The 22,009-nt window shown below is 35.8% G+C and overlaps 2 protein-coding genes across 2 annotated transcripts in view; both read left to right on the forward strand.

The window, feature by feature from the left end:
• The window catches only part of LOC109839480, an 11,138-nt gene extending 3,554 nt beyond the window's left edge, over window positions 1-7,584 (forward strand). The window contains 3 exon segments of the mRNA XM_020407917.1: window positions 5,891-6,037; window positions 6,266-6,382; window positions 6,787-7,584. Coding sequence (XP_020263506.1) covers window positions 5,891-6,037; window positions 6,266-6,382; window positions 6,787-7,374 — 852 coding nt within the window. The 3' untranslated portion in view covers window positions 7,375-7,584.
• Window positions 9,548-20,588, forward strand: LOC109839481 (autophagy-related protein 3). Its single transcript, XM_020407918.1, has 10 exons — window positions 9,548-9,879; window positions 9,979-10,049; window positions 11,038-11,154; window positions 11,230-11,396; window positions 11,919-12,004; window positions 14,584-14,635; window positions 17,079-17,144; window positions 18,614-18,741; window positions 19,038-19,141; window positions 20,260-20,588. The coding sequence occupies exons 1-9, from the start codon at window positions 9,719-9,721 to the stop codon at window positions 19,132-19,134; spliced, it is 945 nt and encodes a 314-aa protein (XP_020263507.1). The 5' UTR covers window positions 9,548-9,718; the 3' UTR covers window positions 19,135-19,141; window positions 20,260-20,588.

Genomic DNA, 22,009 nt, shown 5'->3' on the forward strand with positions numbered 1-22,009 from the left:
GGCCGACGAGCAGCGGCGGGCGAGCGGGCGGCGGACGGGCGGCGGCTTAGATGAAAAAACGGAATCTCAAAACACATTTTTGGTGTTTTAAGAAAAGCGTTTATTTTTTGGATTTTGTAAAGGGTCAAGTCAAAAAATCGCCCCGGTTGTCAAACACCTTTCATTGTTTTTTTTGAAAAAAAAACGAAAACGGCAAAAACGTCATGGTTGCCAAACGCTCCCTTAGATTTTTCTTTAATTTTTTTAGTATTTATACATATCTAAATTAGATCGCTATTTGATTTTGGGCCTTTTACCGCTATTTTGTCGCAATAGACCGAAATAGCCTTAGCGATGTCTCACCGCTATGCGACGCTATCCGCTATCGATAACCTTGATTCCAGGAGAATGTGACACCTATTATGAGAGCGAAAAAAAACTATTCGGTAGCTTGTCATTCATGGTAATATGTAAAATGCAATATAGTATCGCAATGTAAAATGCAATATAGTATTGCAATTATGATTTATTACTTCAAGCTCCAAAGGATGTTAGAATTCGCACTCTAGTCACTGTTTAACGAAAGCCATGAAAAGAACTTGAAAAAAGTCATCCTGATGATTTTTGTCCTACCCGTAGATACGATGACCACTCTAATCACCTATAACAAGGAAATAATTAGGGTTTTCCCTAACTCACAACCACATCCTCATATAGTATCAATAGAAATAACAAAATGAACAATTCAAGCAATCCTCTATTAACGATTCAAGCTTCTTCTTCATCTAGCTGTACTAAGCGTTTATTGGTTGGCCTTACGCATGGCAGAGAAGACTTCCAAACAACTTTTCCTCGACTCAATATTATTATGGAATAACCATTCTGATTTGACTCAATGAGTAACTGTGTCTACAATTTTATTATTTTGATGAAGGATTCGTCCTCTAGATAACAAAAGTGATTATGCTTAGGCTTTTATGCTCGTTCCTTTTCACATTTTACTAAAATTATATTTTATGTGTTCAATTGTTGTTCGAATAATTCTAAGAATCTAAATCATAATGTCAGGAATGTGGGACACTATAGGTAACTGCGACCCGGGTTAAATCGTTTCGGATCGCGCACCCGGCGACCCGATTTAGAAGCGAATTGGGTCGTTGTGCCCGGCGACCCGATATAGAATTGGAATTAGTTTTATTTTGAAAAGAAAAACAACCATTTCTAGAAAGATAAATAACAAAAAGCTTACCATAATTGCAAGTTGATAATTCTTTTATCATTTTTTATCCTTGAATTTAACTCCTGTGGAAAATTGTACATTAAGGTATTCAGGTTCCTTCATTTAAAAACCGAAACTAAGGGGTATCATGTTCCTTAGCGTTCATATAAGCCTTACCCCCTTGTACCCGATGCCAAATAAGTCGCGTTTCATGCTCCCTTTCCCATTACGTGAACGGGAATAAAGCGAGTTCCATGCAACTTATATATTCTAAATCTTTTAGATTAAAGACTTTTCTTCATCTTTTTGTTTTAGAAATTATCCATTCCCAAGTACCATCAACTAATCTGATACCACTATCATGTAACGTACACAATGGACGTACACAATAGGACCTCCTTTCAGATATATTTAGTACGTCGACTGGGGCCTAAAGTTGTTTTTTGAAACAATTTGTCTCTTTCTCTTTTGTTTTTACTCTAATTGTTACTCTATCATACATATCTTTACTGACATGAATATGCCTACTAGATACTCGTTTTTCTATAGCCTACCACATTACCTCTCTTGATACTCTTCTCTCTCTTGATACTCTTTATCATAATTTTATTCTCAATAGTAAATGAACACCCTATGCATGTCCTCTCTCGCTGTAGTTAACCTCTCAGACCAAAAACCAATTTGGTTCTCAAATACAGGTGTCTTACATTTAAAGAGTAAGCAATAGAAGAAACTCGGATAAAATGAGATCCACTTTGAAATGTGATTTACATTTAAAGAAGAAGGAATAACCTATTAACTTAGTAAGCAATAGAAAAAACTCAGACAAAATGAGATCCACTTCGAAATGTGATTTTACATTTAAGGAAGGACTAACCTATTAACTTATGTTTCAAATGTGTTCACATCCGACTATAGATTTATGTGAACATGACTACATGAGCTTTCAGTTAGCATGTGACCTACACAAATTTGAAATTTCCTCAAAAATATCTTGTAGCTAGAACCAAAAAAAGGTATATAGACATGAATAAATTGTTGATATATGAGCATTAATGGTGCAAGAAAAATGGTAATGAGAGAGGTATTCCCCAAATATGCACTATATTGTAGATATTGCGGAAATTTTGTTGAATGGTTGTGGACCCACAGCATGAGAAAAGTCAATTGTATCTACTATCTAGCAATATAGAAGATTTTGCCAGAAGCCAAACAGTGGGTTTCAAACCATCACAATTATATGTCACGTCAAAGTATTGTACCAGGCTACCAGCTTACTTTTCATCGTATGTCATATTTATGACTGGAGCATAAAGATAACTTGTAAGGCGTACCTTTAGTTTGCCTGCATAATATCAAACATATCCTTCTTAGATATCCAATACTCACTACTTTCTTGAAAGCTATTCTACAGGTTTTAGAAAAGAAGGAAATAGTGGGATAAATATTACCGTCAGCGTGTCCTCAGGATAAGGCATCATCAAATTCATGGCCTGAGAGATTTTTAGGTGTTTTAACTACAAGGTCACCTTGCAGATAGACCTACATCATTATCGAATACTAGGAATTTCAGACTTTTCTGCGAAGATACCACGTGTATAAACATCAATACAGTGCCTCTATAACCATTGGTGCTTTGGTAACACACAATTGGAGCAGAAATTTTAATGTAGAACTATATTTGGTTCGCCCGTAATAGTATCAAAACATGTATGTATAGATTAAAAATGGATCTTTATATCCACATTTTTTGTTCTCTTTTTGTTTTTGGAGGTTTTTTTGGGGTGGGGCGTTGGGTTTTTTTTTTTTTTTTTTTGGGGGGGTGGGGTGGTGGGGGTAGAGCCCTGGCTTTTCCAAATAATTCTTTAGTTCCATAATATACTAATGTGAATTGCTTGTGGAATTATTTATTTATGAGGATCCAAAATTGAGATGCTCTTAACATTAACTGTGAGTGCGTTGTAGAAGAATGATTCTGACACAATTTCATAATTTAATTAAAATATTATATGTCTATAGTAGTTTGAAGATGAAGATGAAACAGCATCGATGATGATCTTGTGGGAGTAGGCTCAAAATCAAAGCCAAAATCTGGTTCCCTGACCTCGTGTAGACTATGACGGAAGTCAGAAATAGTCTGAAGAATAATTAGACAATAATGATATATTTCTTTCTTTGAATTTTTCCTTTTTCCTTTCTTTTATTTTATTTTCTTTGTATATATATGCGCACCCCGTGCAAAACACGGCCTCTTTTTTTTCTGCTACAGTAATTCTGTATTTAAATATAGTTTTTGTAAATGCTACAGCAACATTTTTATAATGCTACAGTATCTTGTCGTGCTACAGTAATAATGTTATAGTGATGTTTTTAAACGTTACAGTTTCCGTCTGTGCTATAGTAATAATGCTGCAGTAATTTATTGCAGCATGGATGGTGGAACTCGGATCTTCCTGTATGTGCTACAGTAACAATGTTACAGTTTTTACTGTAACATTTACTATAACATGAATAGTGAATCTTAGATCCTCCCATTATTATAGAGGAATATATATATATATATATATATATATATTATATGCATATATATATATATATATATATATGCATATGTTTATTATTATTATTATGTATTTCTATTGAAATGTAGTGAGCGCACTTTTTTGTACAAAGGGAAAAGTTTTTTCACTACAAGACTAGAAAGAAATCCTGTAGAGCAATTTGCAGTAACTTTATTTTGAATTATATCACCCAATCCTCTTCTGCAACATGTTTTGTTGAAAAAGGAAATGAATATATAAGTTAATTCTAAGATAATGTGTTTTATCAGCCTATCATGTTGATCTCACTTTTAAGCAGCTGACACTCCATTTTGTGTGATACACATTTAGTTTGATGGTGCCTTATGTACTACCCTTCAGAGAAGGTCAAAAATTAGCACAGAATTCAAATTTACCTTTGCCAAGACAAAGGTATACTTCTTTTCCTTGAGTGATAATGTCAGTAGGACAATGACTACTGCAAGCCTGCATTGGGGTTTTCTGCAGAGGTTGCAATTTAGAGGGTTATAGGTTAAGGAAACTGCTTTATTGCTTCACCAAGAAGATTATTTTGGACTATCATTTGATCTAAGCACACAATTAGCAGAATGCAGTGAATTCGTACTTGTGTAGGAGAGCATGATAGTATGATACATTTACACACATACTTTTAACAATATATGTGGAAGCTGCTTAGTTTTTATCTTTGCTAAAGTTAAGCATATAAGTTTTCATCCCAAATAGTCATGATATCCAAAATAATTATGTGGTAATAAAATAATGTATATCTAATATCTTTAGGAACTTATATACAATTCCATCTTGCCTCCTGTCTACAAGTCCAAGGAAGCATAATCGTTCTTTGGCAGTATGATCTTTATTCTCTATGATAAATACATTTTAAAAAATGTCAATTTGCTTAGCAATTGACTTTCACGGTCTTAGGGTAAGTTCCTCTCTTGCTTACTCTCCTTTCCCCATTTGTTTTGTCACAACTACCAATTAAGAGGGCAGGCTTTAGTTCGCTGTTATTGATGATGAAGTGCTAATTTCTTTTGCAGAGATTCCTCAACTCTGTCATGATTCGTAATGGCTTCATTTCGTGAAATTAAATTTTAGAAACAATCTTCAATAACTTATGTTTAATCCCACTCTGTCTCTAAAAAGCAATCAATCTTAAAGAAAAGATCATCTAAAATTTTGGTGCAATATAAGCATCATTTGCTTCCATTAATGATTAACCAATTTAGGTATCCCAACTATGCATAAATCTTATAACAGTGGATCAGGGTAAATAATCCTAGTTAAATTTAAGCTTTCATGCAGAGCTTCTATTAATTGTGTGTCAATGCTAGTGCATGCCATCGGCAGACTTGGCTTTTGGCCTCTGTGGTGTGTGCATATGGATGCGTGCAAGCTCATGCATGTGCGCATATGCATCTAGGTGTTTGTGCATATATGTGCCGATTCAAATTTGAAAATTGAGCGAAACACTCATTTCATCTGTGTGGAGCACCCATTACTTCATGTGCGCGTGCATGCACGCCTGTGTGTGCATGCATGCTTATTCAAATTTGAAGTTATGAAGCAAAATGTGCTTGCAGATTTTGCTTCTGCCAAAAACTTGAGTACTTGCAAAATTGTGTGATTTGGCCATCTATGAAATTGATGGTGTTTGTTGCAATGGGCATTAACATGTCTATAGAGATATCTTATTGCCTCAAAACTATCTTCAGTCGCCAAATTGTGTGTTCGGCAGTGTGTGCATCAGTGCATGTGCACATGCTCACACATGTCTGTGTTGTGCACATGTGGAGATATTATTGCTGCTTAAAAAACTCTTTAACACTTCTAAAATTGCAAAGTCCAGTCATCTTTGAAACTACCTGATTCTCCTTTTATTATGTGTGCACCTCAATAGGCTTTTTTTTTCCTTCTCTTTCCCAGTGAAAGATCTGCCCTTTTCTTTTCTTTTCTTTTTTCTCCCCTTTTTTGCTGCTTGAATATAAAGCTAAATAGGAAGGTTTACTTCCCAAATAGGTTTAATCTATTGTTTCATTTCAGTATTGCTTGAACCTGCTGCTTTGCTCTATCATTGCCATTTTAATGATGATATAGTTTGTCTTGGCTGACATGCAATTTGTTTCTGCAGATTCTAAATATATTAACTTCCTCTAGAGAGCTGATGGACTTTCTTCACAAAGTGGATACTGCTTATCATTCTAAACAGTCACGACCTTTTTCGTCAAATGTTGATAACATACATAAATATGTCCCCTCAATTCGTGAACAGTTGCAGGTAGTGACATATTTTGAAGACATTTTTCCGCTTCCAATTTCCTTTTTTGTCCATTATCGGTAGTACTTAATGCAGAATGCAGTTGGTTTAATATGGTCCCAGACCAATATCAATCACACTTTTCTCTAGTTAAAGATTAGTCACTGAAGTCTTATAGTTCCTATAATGTGCTACTTACTACTGTTTTTGATACTGCAATTTTGATGCTAAGTTCTATGTTCCTTTCAGGATTGGGAGGATGGTCTATGTGAGAATGATGCGGATGGGTCCTTCTTACATGAGAACTGGAACAATGACCTAAGACTTTTCAGTGATGGCGAGGATGGTGCTCCTAAATTACTACAGGTATGAATAATCTGAAATATCTATTAATTTTTGCCCTTCTGTCTTATGCTCAACTATGTAAAAAGAAATGATATCCTGAAGTAGGTGTGATACTTAATTTCTTTTTGGTAGCTGGGATCATCACTTTGGTACTCATTATTGACTTAGGTTATATCTGTGATATGAAGGCCATCCTTCATTTTCTATATTCTGATCTTTATGATGGGTTCCTCAAATTGTTATTTTGTATGCAAATTATCTATTTTCCACCACTGCTACTATCATTCCTTTTATCATCTATTTGCAAATAACCATATGGAACTTTGCTGATTGTTCCAATTCAGGCATCTTTAATTTGTACTCCACCTACAACTCATATTTGTTTTATTTTCTTTAACTTGGTTTTGATATGATTATTTTTGTAGCTGTTTGTTTTACGAGCGGAGCACGAGATCCAAGCCGCCTCTGGCGACCTCCAAAACTTAAACTCCATCAAATCTAAAATGCATATCCTCTTCGGTGGCTCAATTAGAGCTTCATCCCGCTCTCCCATTCCTTTAACGGAACCTCTTGATACCCAGCAGGATCGCACTGAAGTCTTCACCCCCAAGCATCCAGGTATCGGGAGCCGAACTTGGGCTGACGTGCACTACAAAGGCGACTGGATGAGGCGACCCATCTCAGACAACGAGGTTGCATGGTTAGCTCGGATCTTGATCAGACTATCTGATTTCTTGAACGATTTCCTAGGGTTAGATCATCGGGTTTGCAATGGTGAACCCGATGGTCCCAATTTTGTGGATGTTCCTCGTGAGTCAGGTTATGTTGGTGGATCGAAGGAAGCTATGGCTATGGTTTTATCCTACATTGGTTCTTCAGTCAGCTGGACGGTGAAGTTTATGAGAGGGCGTGGGATGAGGATAAATTTGAGGGTGTTGGCCTCCAAGAAATTTGTTATGGTTTTGGTTGCTTATGTTGTCGTCTTTGTTTTGAAGAAGGCTCTGTTTTCGTAATTATTTTGTCTCTTTGATTACGACAACTTATGTACAGTTCCAGAGGATGCAAAGGGGGTGAAACTAATGTGGGTTGGAAATGGTTGAAATCGTCAAATACTATTTTATAGTTGAGAATGGAAGTGATATAGCTAACATTGTGTGAATGTGTTTTTGGTAGTATTTGGGCTTATTATTCTGTGCGTGCCGTGAGGCGCACGTTTATGTGCATAGTATCAGGTGAAATGCACAGAGTGGAAGTCCTAAATTTTTGAACTCTGGTTATTTCGACGTATCTTTCTGTCATGGTCATAAATGTGAAGATATTTAGAGAAGGCAACAAGTTCAATTGAAATAAAAGCAGGCAAAATTTGGAAGAGCATACGATTGAGTGGTGTAGCCGCTAGCAAGCCGATCGGTATTTATATCTCAGAGCAAGATAAGCCTTGAAGACCGCAAAAATTCAATGCCTTCCTTCAAAACTCTAAAGCAAATATTAGATCCGGTATTCAAAACCTTTTGATGAGTTCATATCCCTCGTCTCCTTGTAACTTCCCTTTTTAGGTAGTGTTTTTTTGTAGACTTTCACATTGCGTCATATGTTTTTGGATGTTGGATATCTCATCCATACTATATGTGCTTTGAATATTGCTCTAATTTTGTAGTGTTTTGGTATTATAGGATTTGAGTTTCTTGCGGAGAGACATGGGTAAATGAACTTGCTTATACCTAGAAAAAAAATTACGTTAGGGAGAATTGAAAAAAATATAATTAATAGAACGAATAGGAAAATGTTGTGGTGTTCCCGTTCGCTAAAAGCGCAAGTTTATTGTTAAGTAACTGACAAGTGTGTCACATGCTATGCCCCAATCAACTTGGCGGCTAGAGACCAGTGGGACGACCATTCCGCCGACTCGACGACTCGACGTTCCTTCATGTCGACTCGAAAGGCGGAACTTGTCACCTCCCTTTTGTCGAAGACGACTCGCCACAAGTCCTCACGACCATTTGCCAGACGCCTTACGAAGCCGACTCGAAAGGCGTTACTTCTCGACGAAGCTAAAAGACTATTTTCGTATCGAGCCTTTCCCTCTATGACAATGGGTCAACATCGCATTTAATACTTGGCAGGTGTCATCATGACTCTAGCCCAAATAGTCTTCATGATTCATCGGACCATGTGGCCATGTCATGCTGCCGGTCTCTTCTCATTTAATGCCGAAGCGACCTTCCCTCCACTCGCTAACCAATGCCTATAAAACAAGTGCTGACATGGCCGCCAGCCCATACTTCGCCACCGCCTCTCTGCTCTCGGCTAAAGTGGCCAATTTACCCTTACCGTCTTAGTATAAATACAAGTACTATTTCAACTTGGGCGGAGACCGAATTCTAGATTATGATAAAAACTTTATAACTCTGCAAATCATATCGCACACGCACAAGAATTACAACACTCTTTAATCCCCACTCAAATTCATCAGTTAACTTGATCATCGGAGGTACAACGTGGGAACCAAACTTCACCCTCTTACGAATTTCTACTTGTGCAGATTTTTCAAATACCCCAATTCAAAAACTAAACATAAAATCAGTGAAGAAAACGACCCCTTCATCAATCCTCAACAAATTCTCCCAAACACGGATATAACTGACTGTGTCAGTAGTACATCAACAGAATATAAGAATGAGTTAAAAGAACTAAATCGAAAGCTATTAAAAAATAACACGATAATAGTTAATATAAAATAAAGAAGGAACAAAAAGAGATTATGACAAAGTTTAGGATTGCACTCAAATATTTCTGCCGCTTTCACCGTATTTGGTATCCCGAAGTTTTGTTGCCCAAAAATACCCCAAAATTTAATAAAGATAAGATATAAAAGTGTAAATTATACTAAACCCCCAAGAACTTTCAGTATTTTGTAGTAAACCCACAATAACTTTCAAAATCGGTCTAGACCCCCAATACTTTTGAGTAAGTTACACCAACTCCCTATAACTTTCCTTTTTCCTGTTGATCTAGGCGTAGCTGCGAGCTGCCTCTTCACGTTGTTTTTTGCTTCTAATTATGGGGGCTTTCTGCGAAATGCTAAAGTTATCGGGGTTTATTGCGATCGTGAAACTTACCCTAGATTTAACTTCCATGCCCTGTTAAACTCTCGGGGTACCAAAGTAGAACTCTTTTTAAGCTTTGAGGTATTTTTATTTTTAATCCCTAGAAAACTTGGGGACTTCAAAGCGTTCAGGCTGTGTGGAATCAAAGTGCACGCAGCCTCCCCCAACTATTGATCCCAGCTCCGATTTCTCCCCCAAATCGATCTAGAAAACCTAACCTCTTCTCTCTTTTTAGGGTTAAAGTCCAGCGATGGTTTTCACGCAGAAACTGCACGAAGCGTTCAAGGGCACGGTGGAGAGGATCACGAGCGCTCGAACGGTCTCCGCTTTCAAGGAGAAGGGCGTCCTCAGCGTCTCCGAGTTCGTCATCGCCGGCGACAATCTCGTCTCCAAGTGCCCTACTTGGTCCTGGTACTACTCCCACTTTTCTCAAAACCCTAGCTTTGGTTCTCTCTCTCTCTCTCTCTCTCTCTCTCTCTCTCTCTCTCTCTAATTTGTTGATTTTTGTAGGGAGGCGGGGGAATCGAGCAAGAGGAAGTCCTATTTGCCTGCTGATAAGCAGTATCTCATCACGAGGAACGGTATTTGATCGAACCCTAGATCTCAAAATCGCCTCTTTTTGAGTTTTCTTGTTTCTGTTATCGGGGGTCGTGGGATTCTCTGAAAGATTTTAGAGTGTTCGGAATATGATTATAGCTTATTAGGGGTTTTGGTGGTTTTGTTGCAGTTTAAGGAGTTCAAGTTGGGATAATTTGCACTTTGGTGCTGCAAAGTTGTCGCCTTTTTTGAGCTTTGGTGACGCAAAGTTTGTTTTTGACAGTTTGGTGTCCCAAAATTTCACCCTCATTGGACTTTTATGCCTCAAAATTTAACTCCTGTTAGATTGCTTGGAGCATCAAAGAAAAAAGATGACAACTTTGTGGCACCAAAGTGCAAATTTTCCTTTAATTTAAGGGAATCACTGAAAACTCTGAGTAGTTCATGTTTCTTGAGACTTGAATATTTGTTGGGATTTTGTAAATTTGTAGCATTCTCTTCATGAAGAATAGGTTCTACACATTGGTCAATGTAAACTGTAAGAGACGTAGGAGTAATAGCTAGTCGTTATTTGGAGGGGATCCATATATCTTATGAACCCACAATTGACTCCTTATTTAGTCAATGTGGGACTAAATGGTTCCTAGCGTACCGCCACGCTTCCATTGTCCTAGCACCCACGCTGGTTGGTTTTGCACTAGTCTAGTCTCGACAAACTCTGCAAACTTCACGTTGCTGCTTTAGCTTTGTACTAGGCTAGTCTCAGCAAAGACCACGATTACCTCCATCTCCACCAGCGCCGCTTTATTGCATCTGGGAAAGTGGGTTTGGATCTGATACCATTGTGATGTAGGAGGTAAAAGCTAGCTGTGAGAAGGAGTGAACCAATTCTCTTATAAACTGACATTTGACTCCCAATTTAGTCATTGCAGGACCGAGTGGACCTAACATAAACACTATTAAAAAATTTTCTTTTTGTTGTATGTCGTACTGGAAACCATGTTTTTTTAATCAAAACACTTGTGTTTTCAGTGCCTTGTTTAAGAAGGGCAATTTCAGTAGAAGAAGAGTATGAAGCTGCAGGCGGGGAAGTTCTTCTTGATAATGATGATAATGATGGTTGGCTTGCAACTCATGGGAGACCAAATGGTATAATACTATATGCATCTTACAACATAATTATGTGCACTTTTTGCCTTAGTTTATATTGTATTTGACTTACAGAGACAAAGCGTGATGATGAGGACAGCTTGCCTTCCATGGACAACCTAGAAATTAGTGAAGGCAGGACTATTAGATCTATCTCCTCATATTTTGGTGGCAAGGATGAAGAGGATATACCCGATATGGCAGAGTATGATGAATCTGAAAATCTTATTGAGTCTGATCCCGTAAGTGGATGTATTACTGTTCTTTACCTAAAATTGAATATATTTTGCCTTGCTTTACTTGGTATTGGCTGAAGCACATTTTTCTTTCTGTGATTGTGGGTCATATCTTGAATATAACAAATTATACCAGGGTAAAATGATTATTAGCAAGCTCTATAAAGTATATATGATCAAGTTGGAATATTTTGCGATATTTCTAAGATCTTTAAGACAATGCTTAAGAGGCAAGTCGAGGGGAGGCTCAAGGCATTTTTTGAGGAAAAAAGTTGTGAGCCACACGTATTAGGCCCTGTGGCAGCAACCTTCAGACATGTTAAAAGTTATAAATGCGAAAAATTATTTGTTAACCCTCATCTAGTTTATTATTTAGTTTGTAGTTTTTCTCATTGGTCTGAAGTGGAGGAACTGTTTTCCGGTAATACGTGGCATCCAGTTTTTCTTGTTTTGGCTTATATGTGTTTAAAGCATTTATAGCATGCGAGTTACAAATGAACTGATTTTTTGAGTTTTCAATAAATGCAGGCTACCTTGCAGTCTGCATATCTTGTTGCACATGAACCTGAGGATGATAACATTCTACGCACTCGAACATATGACTTGAGCATCACGTAAGAGCTGAGTTTTTTTCCATTAATGAACTTGATGTTCCTGCAGAGGATTGGCATGATGCAGGCTACCATCGCAATTCACACATGAATGACAATATTGCCTGCATCATGCTGCATATTGTGATGCAGACTATATCCATGATTTTTTATTTTTTATTTTTTTATTTTTGTCTACCATGAATTCATCATGATAGAGTGCATATTGCAAGTCATTTTTTTGGGCAAAAAATAGTTCATTTTTGCAAAGAAAATTTCAATCGCTTGCAACTCAATTGCAGCTGCTACTGTCTTTTGAAAATTTGCAGCTGAAACTGTCCTTTATACAAGGAAGTAAGTTGGTCATTGCAGTAAATTCTCTACATCTACATTCTGTTCATCACAAATGCTAAGTGCTGAGAAGTGCTAAAATGTGATTAAGCTCTTAATATCAATTGAATGTATGACAATAAGTGGATCCTGGCAACTGATATTTTTGTCATTATTTAGACTTGACATGCAAAAAAAAAAGAAGAAAAAGAGTAAAACCTAATCTAGTGGATAAGATAAATAATATCAATTAAGAAAAACTCTAGATGAGACATGTACGTGCTTATATTTTGATGGTGTAGATTTCAAAAACCATCTTACGCGGGACTTTAAGCCAATGCTCTTTTGATCTCTTTGAGACATGTTGCTTCTCATTTTGACATGAAATCAGCACTTTAAATTGTTTTCCCTTCTGTTGTGCGCTATCTGTTTTTACTGAACCTGATACGTAAGTTGCTTCTCATTTGTGGCTATTATAACGACTAATCAAATATCCCGTTACATATACTGTAGTAAGTTTGTCAGATTAGAAGGTCAAATTATTTTTTTAAGTAGTTAAAGTGCTAAGTGAAGCATCAACCTTTTTGCAATTCTATGAAAAAAGGAGCTTTGCTTATGGCGCATGCCATTACTTTTGAGGGTTGAGATGAATGGCCATATGGATATTTAAGGCAGACACTACAATACTGTTTCATCCTTTAGCTTACCTACGTCTAAAATCATTTGAGGCATTTCATCAGGTGATGTAAGGCCGTTTCATAAAAGCTTTGTTTGATTCTTTATTGTTTGACAGCTACTCTTGATACTTTAATGATAGCAACAGTCTACCTCAAACGTTCTTTAAAATAAATGTGTACAGATCACAAATTCAAAATTCAATTTAGAATGGGAAGCTTATATTAAATGACTCCTGATAAGAATTACTAATTCAGCATGCGCGCATACACACATGCACAAATCCGTGCATGCTTACCCGCACACAACTGCTGCACACATACACGTACCCACCCACCCACACATATATAGGTACACGTGTATGCACACATATATGTGTGTGTATGCACACATATATGTGTGTGCATGGGGGGAGGGTGTGTTTTTGTGTGTCAACACTCACTTATTTGTGTGTGGCCAGTGTCTGTGTTCTGAAATTCACTTAAGTGTAGGAGCTTTGTTTGTTTAATTTTCAATTGGTTCTGACTATCACTATTATTTCTCCGTGACCTTCAACATATTTTATCTGCAATATGGTTATCTCCTCCATCCTTTGAATGTAAACTCTTTCTTGTAAACTCTTTCTTGGTTTTTCTTTGTGACCAACAATTTTTTTTTCTTCTATGATTCGTACTACTTTTTCTCATCTGTTTTATTTAATCTGTAAGATTTCACATTATTTATTTATTTATTGATAAGACCTAAGAAGAGTGGCGGATTTAGAATTTCTAGAAAGTGGTGTCACTAGATAGTTATAATTAAAAAATTTAGAATTTTCCCTAAAAAACTTTCATAGCTTTTTTTAAAAAAAAATTTACATATAATCACATCATTAATAACCTGTCAAATACATAATCACATCTTAGTAACTTCAACCCATAAAGTACATATAAGGAACCTGTTGGATTAGATTCATCAGATGAGTACACACTGCAAAAATACCGAAACAAGACGCATACTACTAAAATAACTCTTTTTAACCCTTCACCTTGTCAAACTGGGGTATATTTCAAGTGGATCACATGTTCATTTTATCTATTGTTGGGTTTGAATGTGAAGCAACGCAATTTCATTTGTTTTGGGTCTATTTGCATATATGGCCAACTCAAGGGTAGAAAGGAAGGCGCTAAACTATATAACTAGTGAGGGAGTGGTGTCCCGTGACACCACTTCTCATGAGTGGATCGACCCCTGCCTAAGAATCGTTAGTAAGGGTGTGTTTGGCATCTCCACAGAACTTGTTTTAGGTGATACACCTTTTGTCCAAAATCTTGTTTTTAGTTTGGCAATATTTGGGCCAAATTGAATTAGATTATTCTAGTTCAAAATCCAGTCCCTAGACTAGTTCTTTTGTGGACCAACTCTTATATGGTGCAACTGTGGCCTGGTTAAGAAAATACCAGTCTAGACCCGCTTCTATTTTGAAGTTCCACCCTAAAGTTTACTTATTTATCTCTACTGTTATGCTAATCATTCACAATTATACTTACTGATTCATGTCTAGCTCGTGCTTTGGTTGCCAACATAGTCTTAATTTTTTTATCCTCCTCAAAATGCAGCTATGACAAGTATTACCAAACTCCTCGAGTGTGGCTTACTGGATACGACGAGGTGATATTACTTGTACAATTTTCTTATTGTAATAAATACTTACAAAGTGGTTTCAATATTAAACAATATCTATTTCTATATGCTTACTAATTGATCTACTAAGATTGTTTTAATCTTCCGTAGCGTTCATTGAAGAAAGTATCTTGAAAACTTACTATTCATTTAATGAATCTGCTGGCATTGTAGCCAGTATCTCCAAATTCTCTCTTTAGCTTTTTTTTCTGTCTTTGATGTAATTTTTCTTTGTTCTATTGAGGTGAAATTTTCACTTATTTGGCAGTTGTTAGTTTAAAGTAAAATATCAGTTTCCAATAAGATTGAGTTTATCTGCGTAGTTATAAATAGCAAAGCTGGTCTTTCGTCATTTCCAGATAATGAGGAATCCTTGTGGTCTACCTCTTTTGTTTACATGATGTTAACATGTTTAGGACAAAAATGAGGCAACCTCTTTATCCTTTACACTACAGATACTAGATTTATGTTTTAAAAAAGCCATTGATCTTTCTATCGAGTGAAAGAGGGACTGGAGGTACATTGATCTGATCTGTTTATATCTAAACTAATACCTTATTATATCCAATATCAATGTTCAGACTGTTACTGGTGTGGGTGCATATGTTTAGATCCTCCTGTCGATACTGCTAGTGTTTGCAGTGCTTAGCGTCACTTAGACTTGGAATTTGGACGTGACCAGTGCTGTTGTCCAGATAGACATGTGGTTTGGTTGCCTGATTTACAAGAAGGATGAATTTGCATCTGACAATTAGACTTGATCATTAAATTAAGTGTAAACATAGATATCCTTAATGCTGGTCACAACATTGGAATTATCTTGACAGGGAGTTTAAACAGTATTAAAGTCACCTAGATTCAAATCCAGCCCAGCAGAATATGCATATTTAGTAAGAAGCTTGAAAAAATTATTATTAGACAAAAGCTTATGTTCTGACCCTACCTAATGGAGAAAACCTGTGTTGAGTATCATACTATACAAGTATATTCTCCGATCCCCACAATGTCGCTGTCTTGGTATAGTGGCTAGAAATTTAAGATGGATCAGAATTAGAGCCATAGATGCATAATTTCTGGGACCCTTCCTCAAACCGTCATACAATTATTGCGAACCGATTACCGGCATATTTGTGAACCGATTCCCTAGGGTATAAAAATTGGTTCCCCAAAATTGGCGTACCGCTTACTAGTATATGATGTGCAAAATTCCTTTATATGCACATGTGCAAGGCACAATGTGACGTGTGTGTGCCTGAGTGAAGCGAGGCGCACAATGCGCACATAATAGAAAAACAACCATGAAGGAACATATTTATGATTTAGTATTCATCCATTCAAACATTCGCCTCTTGTCTCAGTTTTGTGAGTATTACGAAGTCCTTGTAAAGGATAGGATAGTGATCCACTTCCAAGTAAATTGGAGGAACTTATATGGAACTACTTGGAATCGGAATTAATTGAAGATGCACTTAGTGCTAAGGGAAAGAAAGTTAGAAGGTTGAAACAAAATTATTAAGTGCTTAGTCTATAATTTATATATTTTTTGTCTTATGTATTAAATTTTTTTGAAAGTCAAGCATTGAGGTATTTTGTATGAAAAAAATAATTGAATACATAATTAGCTTTCTAATTTCTAGTTATCTACTATATACTTTGAAAAATGGTAAGTGCACCCTAAAAATATTTACGACGTACCACGTGCCCCTCAAATTCAAAATAGCAAGGTGGTGAATTGTGTACTTGAATTCGTACCACAACCCGCTTTATACCGCGTACTATGTAACTATGAATTTAGAGCCACTGAGGCCATATTCGGCCATGCATACATTTAAAGCATGGATTTGGAAAAATACTGTTCTACAGAACTCAAGTTTTAGTCCACAAAGTAGCTCTCTAAAATATGCGTCAAGCCTCATCATGACTTAAGATGGAGTTAGAAACTAACCATGTTTACTTGAGAGGTTAAGTTGATGTGTTGGGACCTACCGATTTACAGAAGCTATAGTATCCTTCTGGTTGGCTTTTAGGCTACATTTGGATAACCTTCAATGTGAAGATGACTCGTTCTGAAAAGCGAATAATTTGGGTAAAGAATCATGTTTTATATGGAAATAATGGGTTTTGAACTCAACATATTTGAAATATGGAGCTATGATGTTGTGCCAGGTTAACTACTTCATCAAAAATCTTAAGTTAATGAATTTTAAGCCAAAAGTGTCAAACAAACTCAAAACTTCATCCAGATTCCATGAACCTTTTCCAACATTATTGTTTGTCATTTATAGAGTAATCTGCTTGGGGACAAATATATACTTTATGACATGCAGCACAGCTTTATGCAAATAATATGTTGTTCTCTGATTATGTCTGAGTAGTAACAAAATCAGTATGCACATGGGCTTCATAAACTAATTGTTTTTTGTTTCTGCAGTCACGGATGCCTTTACAACCAGAACTTGTACTGGAAGATGTTAGCCAAGATCATGCACACAAAACGGTAGCGTCTCAACTTGTTTGACTTGCAAATATGTGGCGTTTTCATCTTATGAATTGCTTATATGTGTTGTTGTTTTTTTTTGTTTTTTGTTTTTTGTTTTTTCTTTCTTTGTTGTTGTTGCTTTTATTGGGTGTTGCCTTCAAATTGTGAGTTCACTTCTGTTTTTACTTCATCGCTTTTACTTTCAACCTAAGCCACCTGGACCCCTCATCTCGGCTCCTGTATCTGCATCCGACATTTTCAGTATCCGTGTCCTTGTTTGTGCCCGACATTCTTGGACACTTCCTGAATATAAACATAAATTTGTTCAGACGTGTACTCAAATATATATTATATGCTTTAGTTTAAAACACTCGTGATACCCTTGTTGGATGTTTATCTTACACTTGACGTCCAATTTCTGCAACTCGTTGGACTCAAATCGGATTCATTTGAAGCCATACCGGGTTTGTAAGTATGATTTTAAAGGACCATTTTGGAATCTAGTTAAACAACGAGCGATTTTCCAATTTATTCTCTACTTAATAATAAAAACATAAAAATGCTGTAAGCATTTATTTCTCATAACATGTGAATGAAAAAAACAATATCGATCTCATATAAATTATTAATTTCAATATGTATTCATATAGTCGTGTCCTCATATCCAATCTTTACGAATATGATAGGTCCAGTTACTCCTGTATCCACACCCATGTCTACGCTCGCACTCGTACCGGCACCGTACCTGTGCAACATAGCTTTTAACTTGTTTATCTCTTAATTTTTTAAGGCTTATGTAGCTATATCAGTCTTCTCCCTTCATTGTAGTTCCTGAGGTCTTCACTAGAAGGGTATTTTTTTATGCATGTAGTCATGCATTTCATGTTGTTTTACTGTTCTTGATATATCTTTCCGTATGTTCTGTGTTATTTTCATCTATACTTATGAATTTAATACGGTATCTATTATTAAGTCAGACTTCGATCTATGTGACATTTTATGCATAACATGTGACATTTTATGCATAACTGAGTTTTGATAATTCTTTTGCAAGTCCTGATTTATGATATTTATTCTTTCAGAAGTAAGAACTTCCAGTTGCTAGGATTTAGGATGCTTGAATAACACTTATGTTAGTTGCATTGTTCAGTGAATTGTTGGATGTGGTGATCTTGTGTAGAGTGTCTTGCATCTCTGTCAAATATAACAGTATCTTAATTTCATTGCTAGACATCAGTCTGTGAGACCTTAAAAATGATTCAGAACATGGTATATATATTAATAAACTAGATGCTGCGGATAGTTGTTAATCTTGCAACTAGATGAACTTAATGGCATGTTTTCTTCTACTACTTAGGTACTATCTGCTTTTAGATTTCTTGAATTTCATCTGCTTCAGTTTTTAAATTGTTTATGTGATGGCATATCACCATAGGCTTATATTGACACATGTAACAATTTGGATTTTGCTTGTTGGAAACATACAGGTGACGATTGAGGATCATCCGCATTTGCCTGGTAAACATGCTTCTGTTCATCCATGTCGACATGGTGCAGTGATGAAAAAGATCATTGATGTTCTAATGTCTCGTGGTGTTGAACCGGAAGTTGACAAGTAATGTTATTCAAGTTGACTCCTTGATACTTTAACCTATATTTATAAATAAATAAAAATAACCTGAAACCTAACTTTTTTTCTCATGCTTTTTGCTTTTTCCCTTTGAGTTTATGTTTTTCTATTTACCATCTCAATTAAAATTTAGGTACCACGACGAATTTTTTATCACATTTCAGCCCCTTATATTTATTTCTAATTTACATGATATTGGTTTTTATTTGCTATGCATATGGATTTTTATTTTTATGTTTATTTATTTATTTGTGCTTGCTTACCGCTCCACTTGCTTCCAGGTATCTCTTCTTATTCTTGAAATTTATGGCCTCGGTAATTCCAACCATTGAATATGACTACACGATGGACTTTGACCTTGGTAGTTCCAGCCGGTGATTAAGAGGTATGCCTTACTCCTAAATCCTAATAATCTTGGACTTCCCTGATCCAATCACTAGATACCACAATTGCATACCTGGAACATTGTTATACTGTCAAGAACTTTCTAAACTTCATAATGTATATATATAATTGATGACAACATATGTTTTATCTTATGTGTTGCTGCCCTCAAATCTAAGAACATACAGGTAATAGTTGGCATTTTATTCCCAAGTCGGTTGCCATGGCTATGTGTCACACATTAATGACCTCCATAGTCATTTAGATGTCTATATGACCAATGGTACATGTTATGATTAACAGCAGCATTTTGTAGTTGATATGTGTGTTTTCATATGTTGGTGTACTTTAGGTTGGCAATGCTGAGTTGTCTGAATGATGATATTCAATACTACAAGTTTCTGTTATGGCATAAAAGAGAATTGCATTAGTGCTGTTAAGACCAAATTAATTAGACCTATTGGATAGGAATTAAATATCAGGTATACTTCCTGAGGCCTGATCTCAGTTATATCAGCAGTAACAAAACAGTAGCAGGTCGTTCATCATGTATTAGTCCACCATACATTATCAATGTAGGGCTGCATGCCATCGTATCTGGCCCAACATAACACCTGCACATCTATTTGCGTATATTGAAATGATGGTTCTGCTGAATTTGATCAGAAGGTTGCAGTTTTAGAAAACATCTATTTTATGCCCTCTTATCATTTTTAAGTTATTTTGAAATTAGTCCCTCAACTCATCGAAGTTGATTTTAGGTCTCCCAATTTTCATAAGTTGATTCAAATTAATCTCTCTAGTTACTAGTTTACTACTACTACTATTGATTGGTGAAAAGTGGTCGAGTTTGACCAAGTAGTCCATTTAATGAATCTCAGCGAGCATGAGTCGATCTTTTCTAATGGACGATGCTGATATGGAGGTTCTTTACCCATCAGATCCATTTAATGAATCGCAGCCGTGCATATAAGATTTAGAGCATAGTCTTAGGTCCAAAATAGCATTCCCTTGAAAACACCATTCTGGCTTGAGCTTCTGAGCATCAACTTTGGTAACAATGACATTCTTTTGATGAGTCTGTTCACGAAGCACTGATGTTTATTTTTCCTGGAGCAGGTTTATGTGCAGTTCAGCGGCATAACTACCATTAATTAAAGCATTCAGGCTTAAGGCAGTCTTCTCTCAATGTACATAAAACTGATATGTCCTTGCGAACGACTAAATACGTGCAGCATGATCTACGTAAGCTCGTATCTCCGTGTAAGTCAAATATGTCGATATTTGTTCAAGTATATGCTGTGTGAAAAAAAGGCATAGAAAAATTATGGGTAAGAATTTGTATAGGCGTGATTATTGTGACTTCGACTTTTGGCAATCTGGTTTTCCGATGGGGATTCTGTAATTGTTAATTTGGTCTTGGAAATGTGAGCTTGATTTATTGTTAAGCCGTGTAATGCCCGTGCAACTTGTCTTTATTGTCAACATTCTTAGTCGCTATTGTCTAACATGACCGTCGTCGTCATCATCATCATTCTTATGGTCATTGTACCTGTTGCATCACCGTCAACATCGGATTCACGAATTTACTCTGGTGGTCTCCCCCTCACCCGATGTGACTTAGCATGCATATGAGAAATCTACATTGACTTAACATGAGTGGGGGAAAAAAGAAAAAGAAAAAGAAAATCCAATAAAATCGTGAGTTATAGTTCATGGAAATTTTTAATTGTAAAAAATAAGCAATTGATTGCTATTGTGTTGAAAATAATGAATATAGAAAAAAGAAATGCAGATTATGGTCTATGAAAACAACGAATTTCAAAGTATGCATAAATAATTGTTGTTGAATCAAAACAATTAAAAATTGGCTAAAATTGTAAGGTTATAGCTCATGAAAATCGTGATTTCGTGTGTTTACTTGCTAATAAGTTAGAACTAAAGAAAATTGAAAAAAATTGTACGCTATAATTATGAAAATTATGAATTTTGAGATGAATAAGTATCTACCATTAAATTAAAATAAATAATAATGGGCAAAAATCATATGTAGTTAATGAAAATTATGAAATTTGAAGCACTCTTAGTGAATTACCATTACGTTTAAACACATGATAATGAACAAAATTTGAGAGTTATAGCCTATAAAATTACAAAATTTTAAGTATGCATAATTTTTGCCATTAAATTCAAAGGAATGATAATGCACAATAGCTATTGATTATGACCCACCAAATCATGAATTTTGAGATACATGTAGTTAATTGTCGTTAGGTCGAAACAAATGATAATTGAAAAAAATGGATCATAACCTATGAAAATAGTTAATTTAAAGCATCATATTTAATCGTTAGTTATAACTCACGAAAATCTAAAACTCAAAGTATGAATAGGTAATTGTGGTTGGGTCAAAATGAACAGTAATTGACAAAAATGGCTAAATAGCTTTTGCAAAGCATAAAAAATTTGAAGCGCGTTTATTTAATTTCCATTGGGTCCAAAGATATGAAAATAGATAAAAATCATGCCTTATAATTGTAAAATTTTAACTATGCATGATTAATTTCTATCGAGTTGATAAGAATAAAATGAACAAAAATCATGGATAACCTATGATCGCGAAATTTAGAGTATGCAAAATTAATTGATATTTGGTCAAAACGATTTGCAACAAATCGTTTGTTATATAACCCATGAAAATTATTATTTTTGAAGGGTGAAAATATCAGATTGGCCTAAAAAGTGACACGTCTTTACCACTTTGACCTGAAAAGTGATAAATTGGTGACACATAGGCTTTTCTTAGCATGGAGTGAATTTTTAAGCAAAATACTAAGGACTATTTGCATATAGACCCCTCAATCTCTTA

This window comes from Asparagus officinalis, chromosome 4, assembly GCF_001876935.1.
Source record: "Asparagus officinalis chromosome 4, Aspof.V1, whole genome shotgun sequence".
Classification (NCBI taxonomy): Eukaryota; Viridiplantae; Streptophyta; class Magnoliopsida; order Asparagales; family Asparagaceae; genus Asparagus; species Asparagus officinalis.

Excerpts from the sequence above, each read along its gene's own strand:
- LOC109839481 (XM_020407918.1), top strand. The coding sequence starts at position 9,719 with ATGGTTTTCACGCAGAAACTGCACGAAGCGTTCAAGGGCACGGTGGAG. Across the intron at positions 17,145-18,613 it reads AAGATCATGCACACAAAACG|GTGACGATTGAGGATCATCC; the intron begins GTAGCGTCTCAA and ends GGAAACATACAG. Across the intron at positions 18,742-19,037 it reads GTTGAACCGGAAGTTGACAA|GTATCTCTTCTTATTCTTGA; the intron begins GTAATGTTATTC and ends ACTTGCTTCCAG.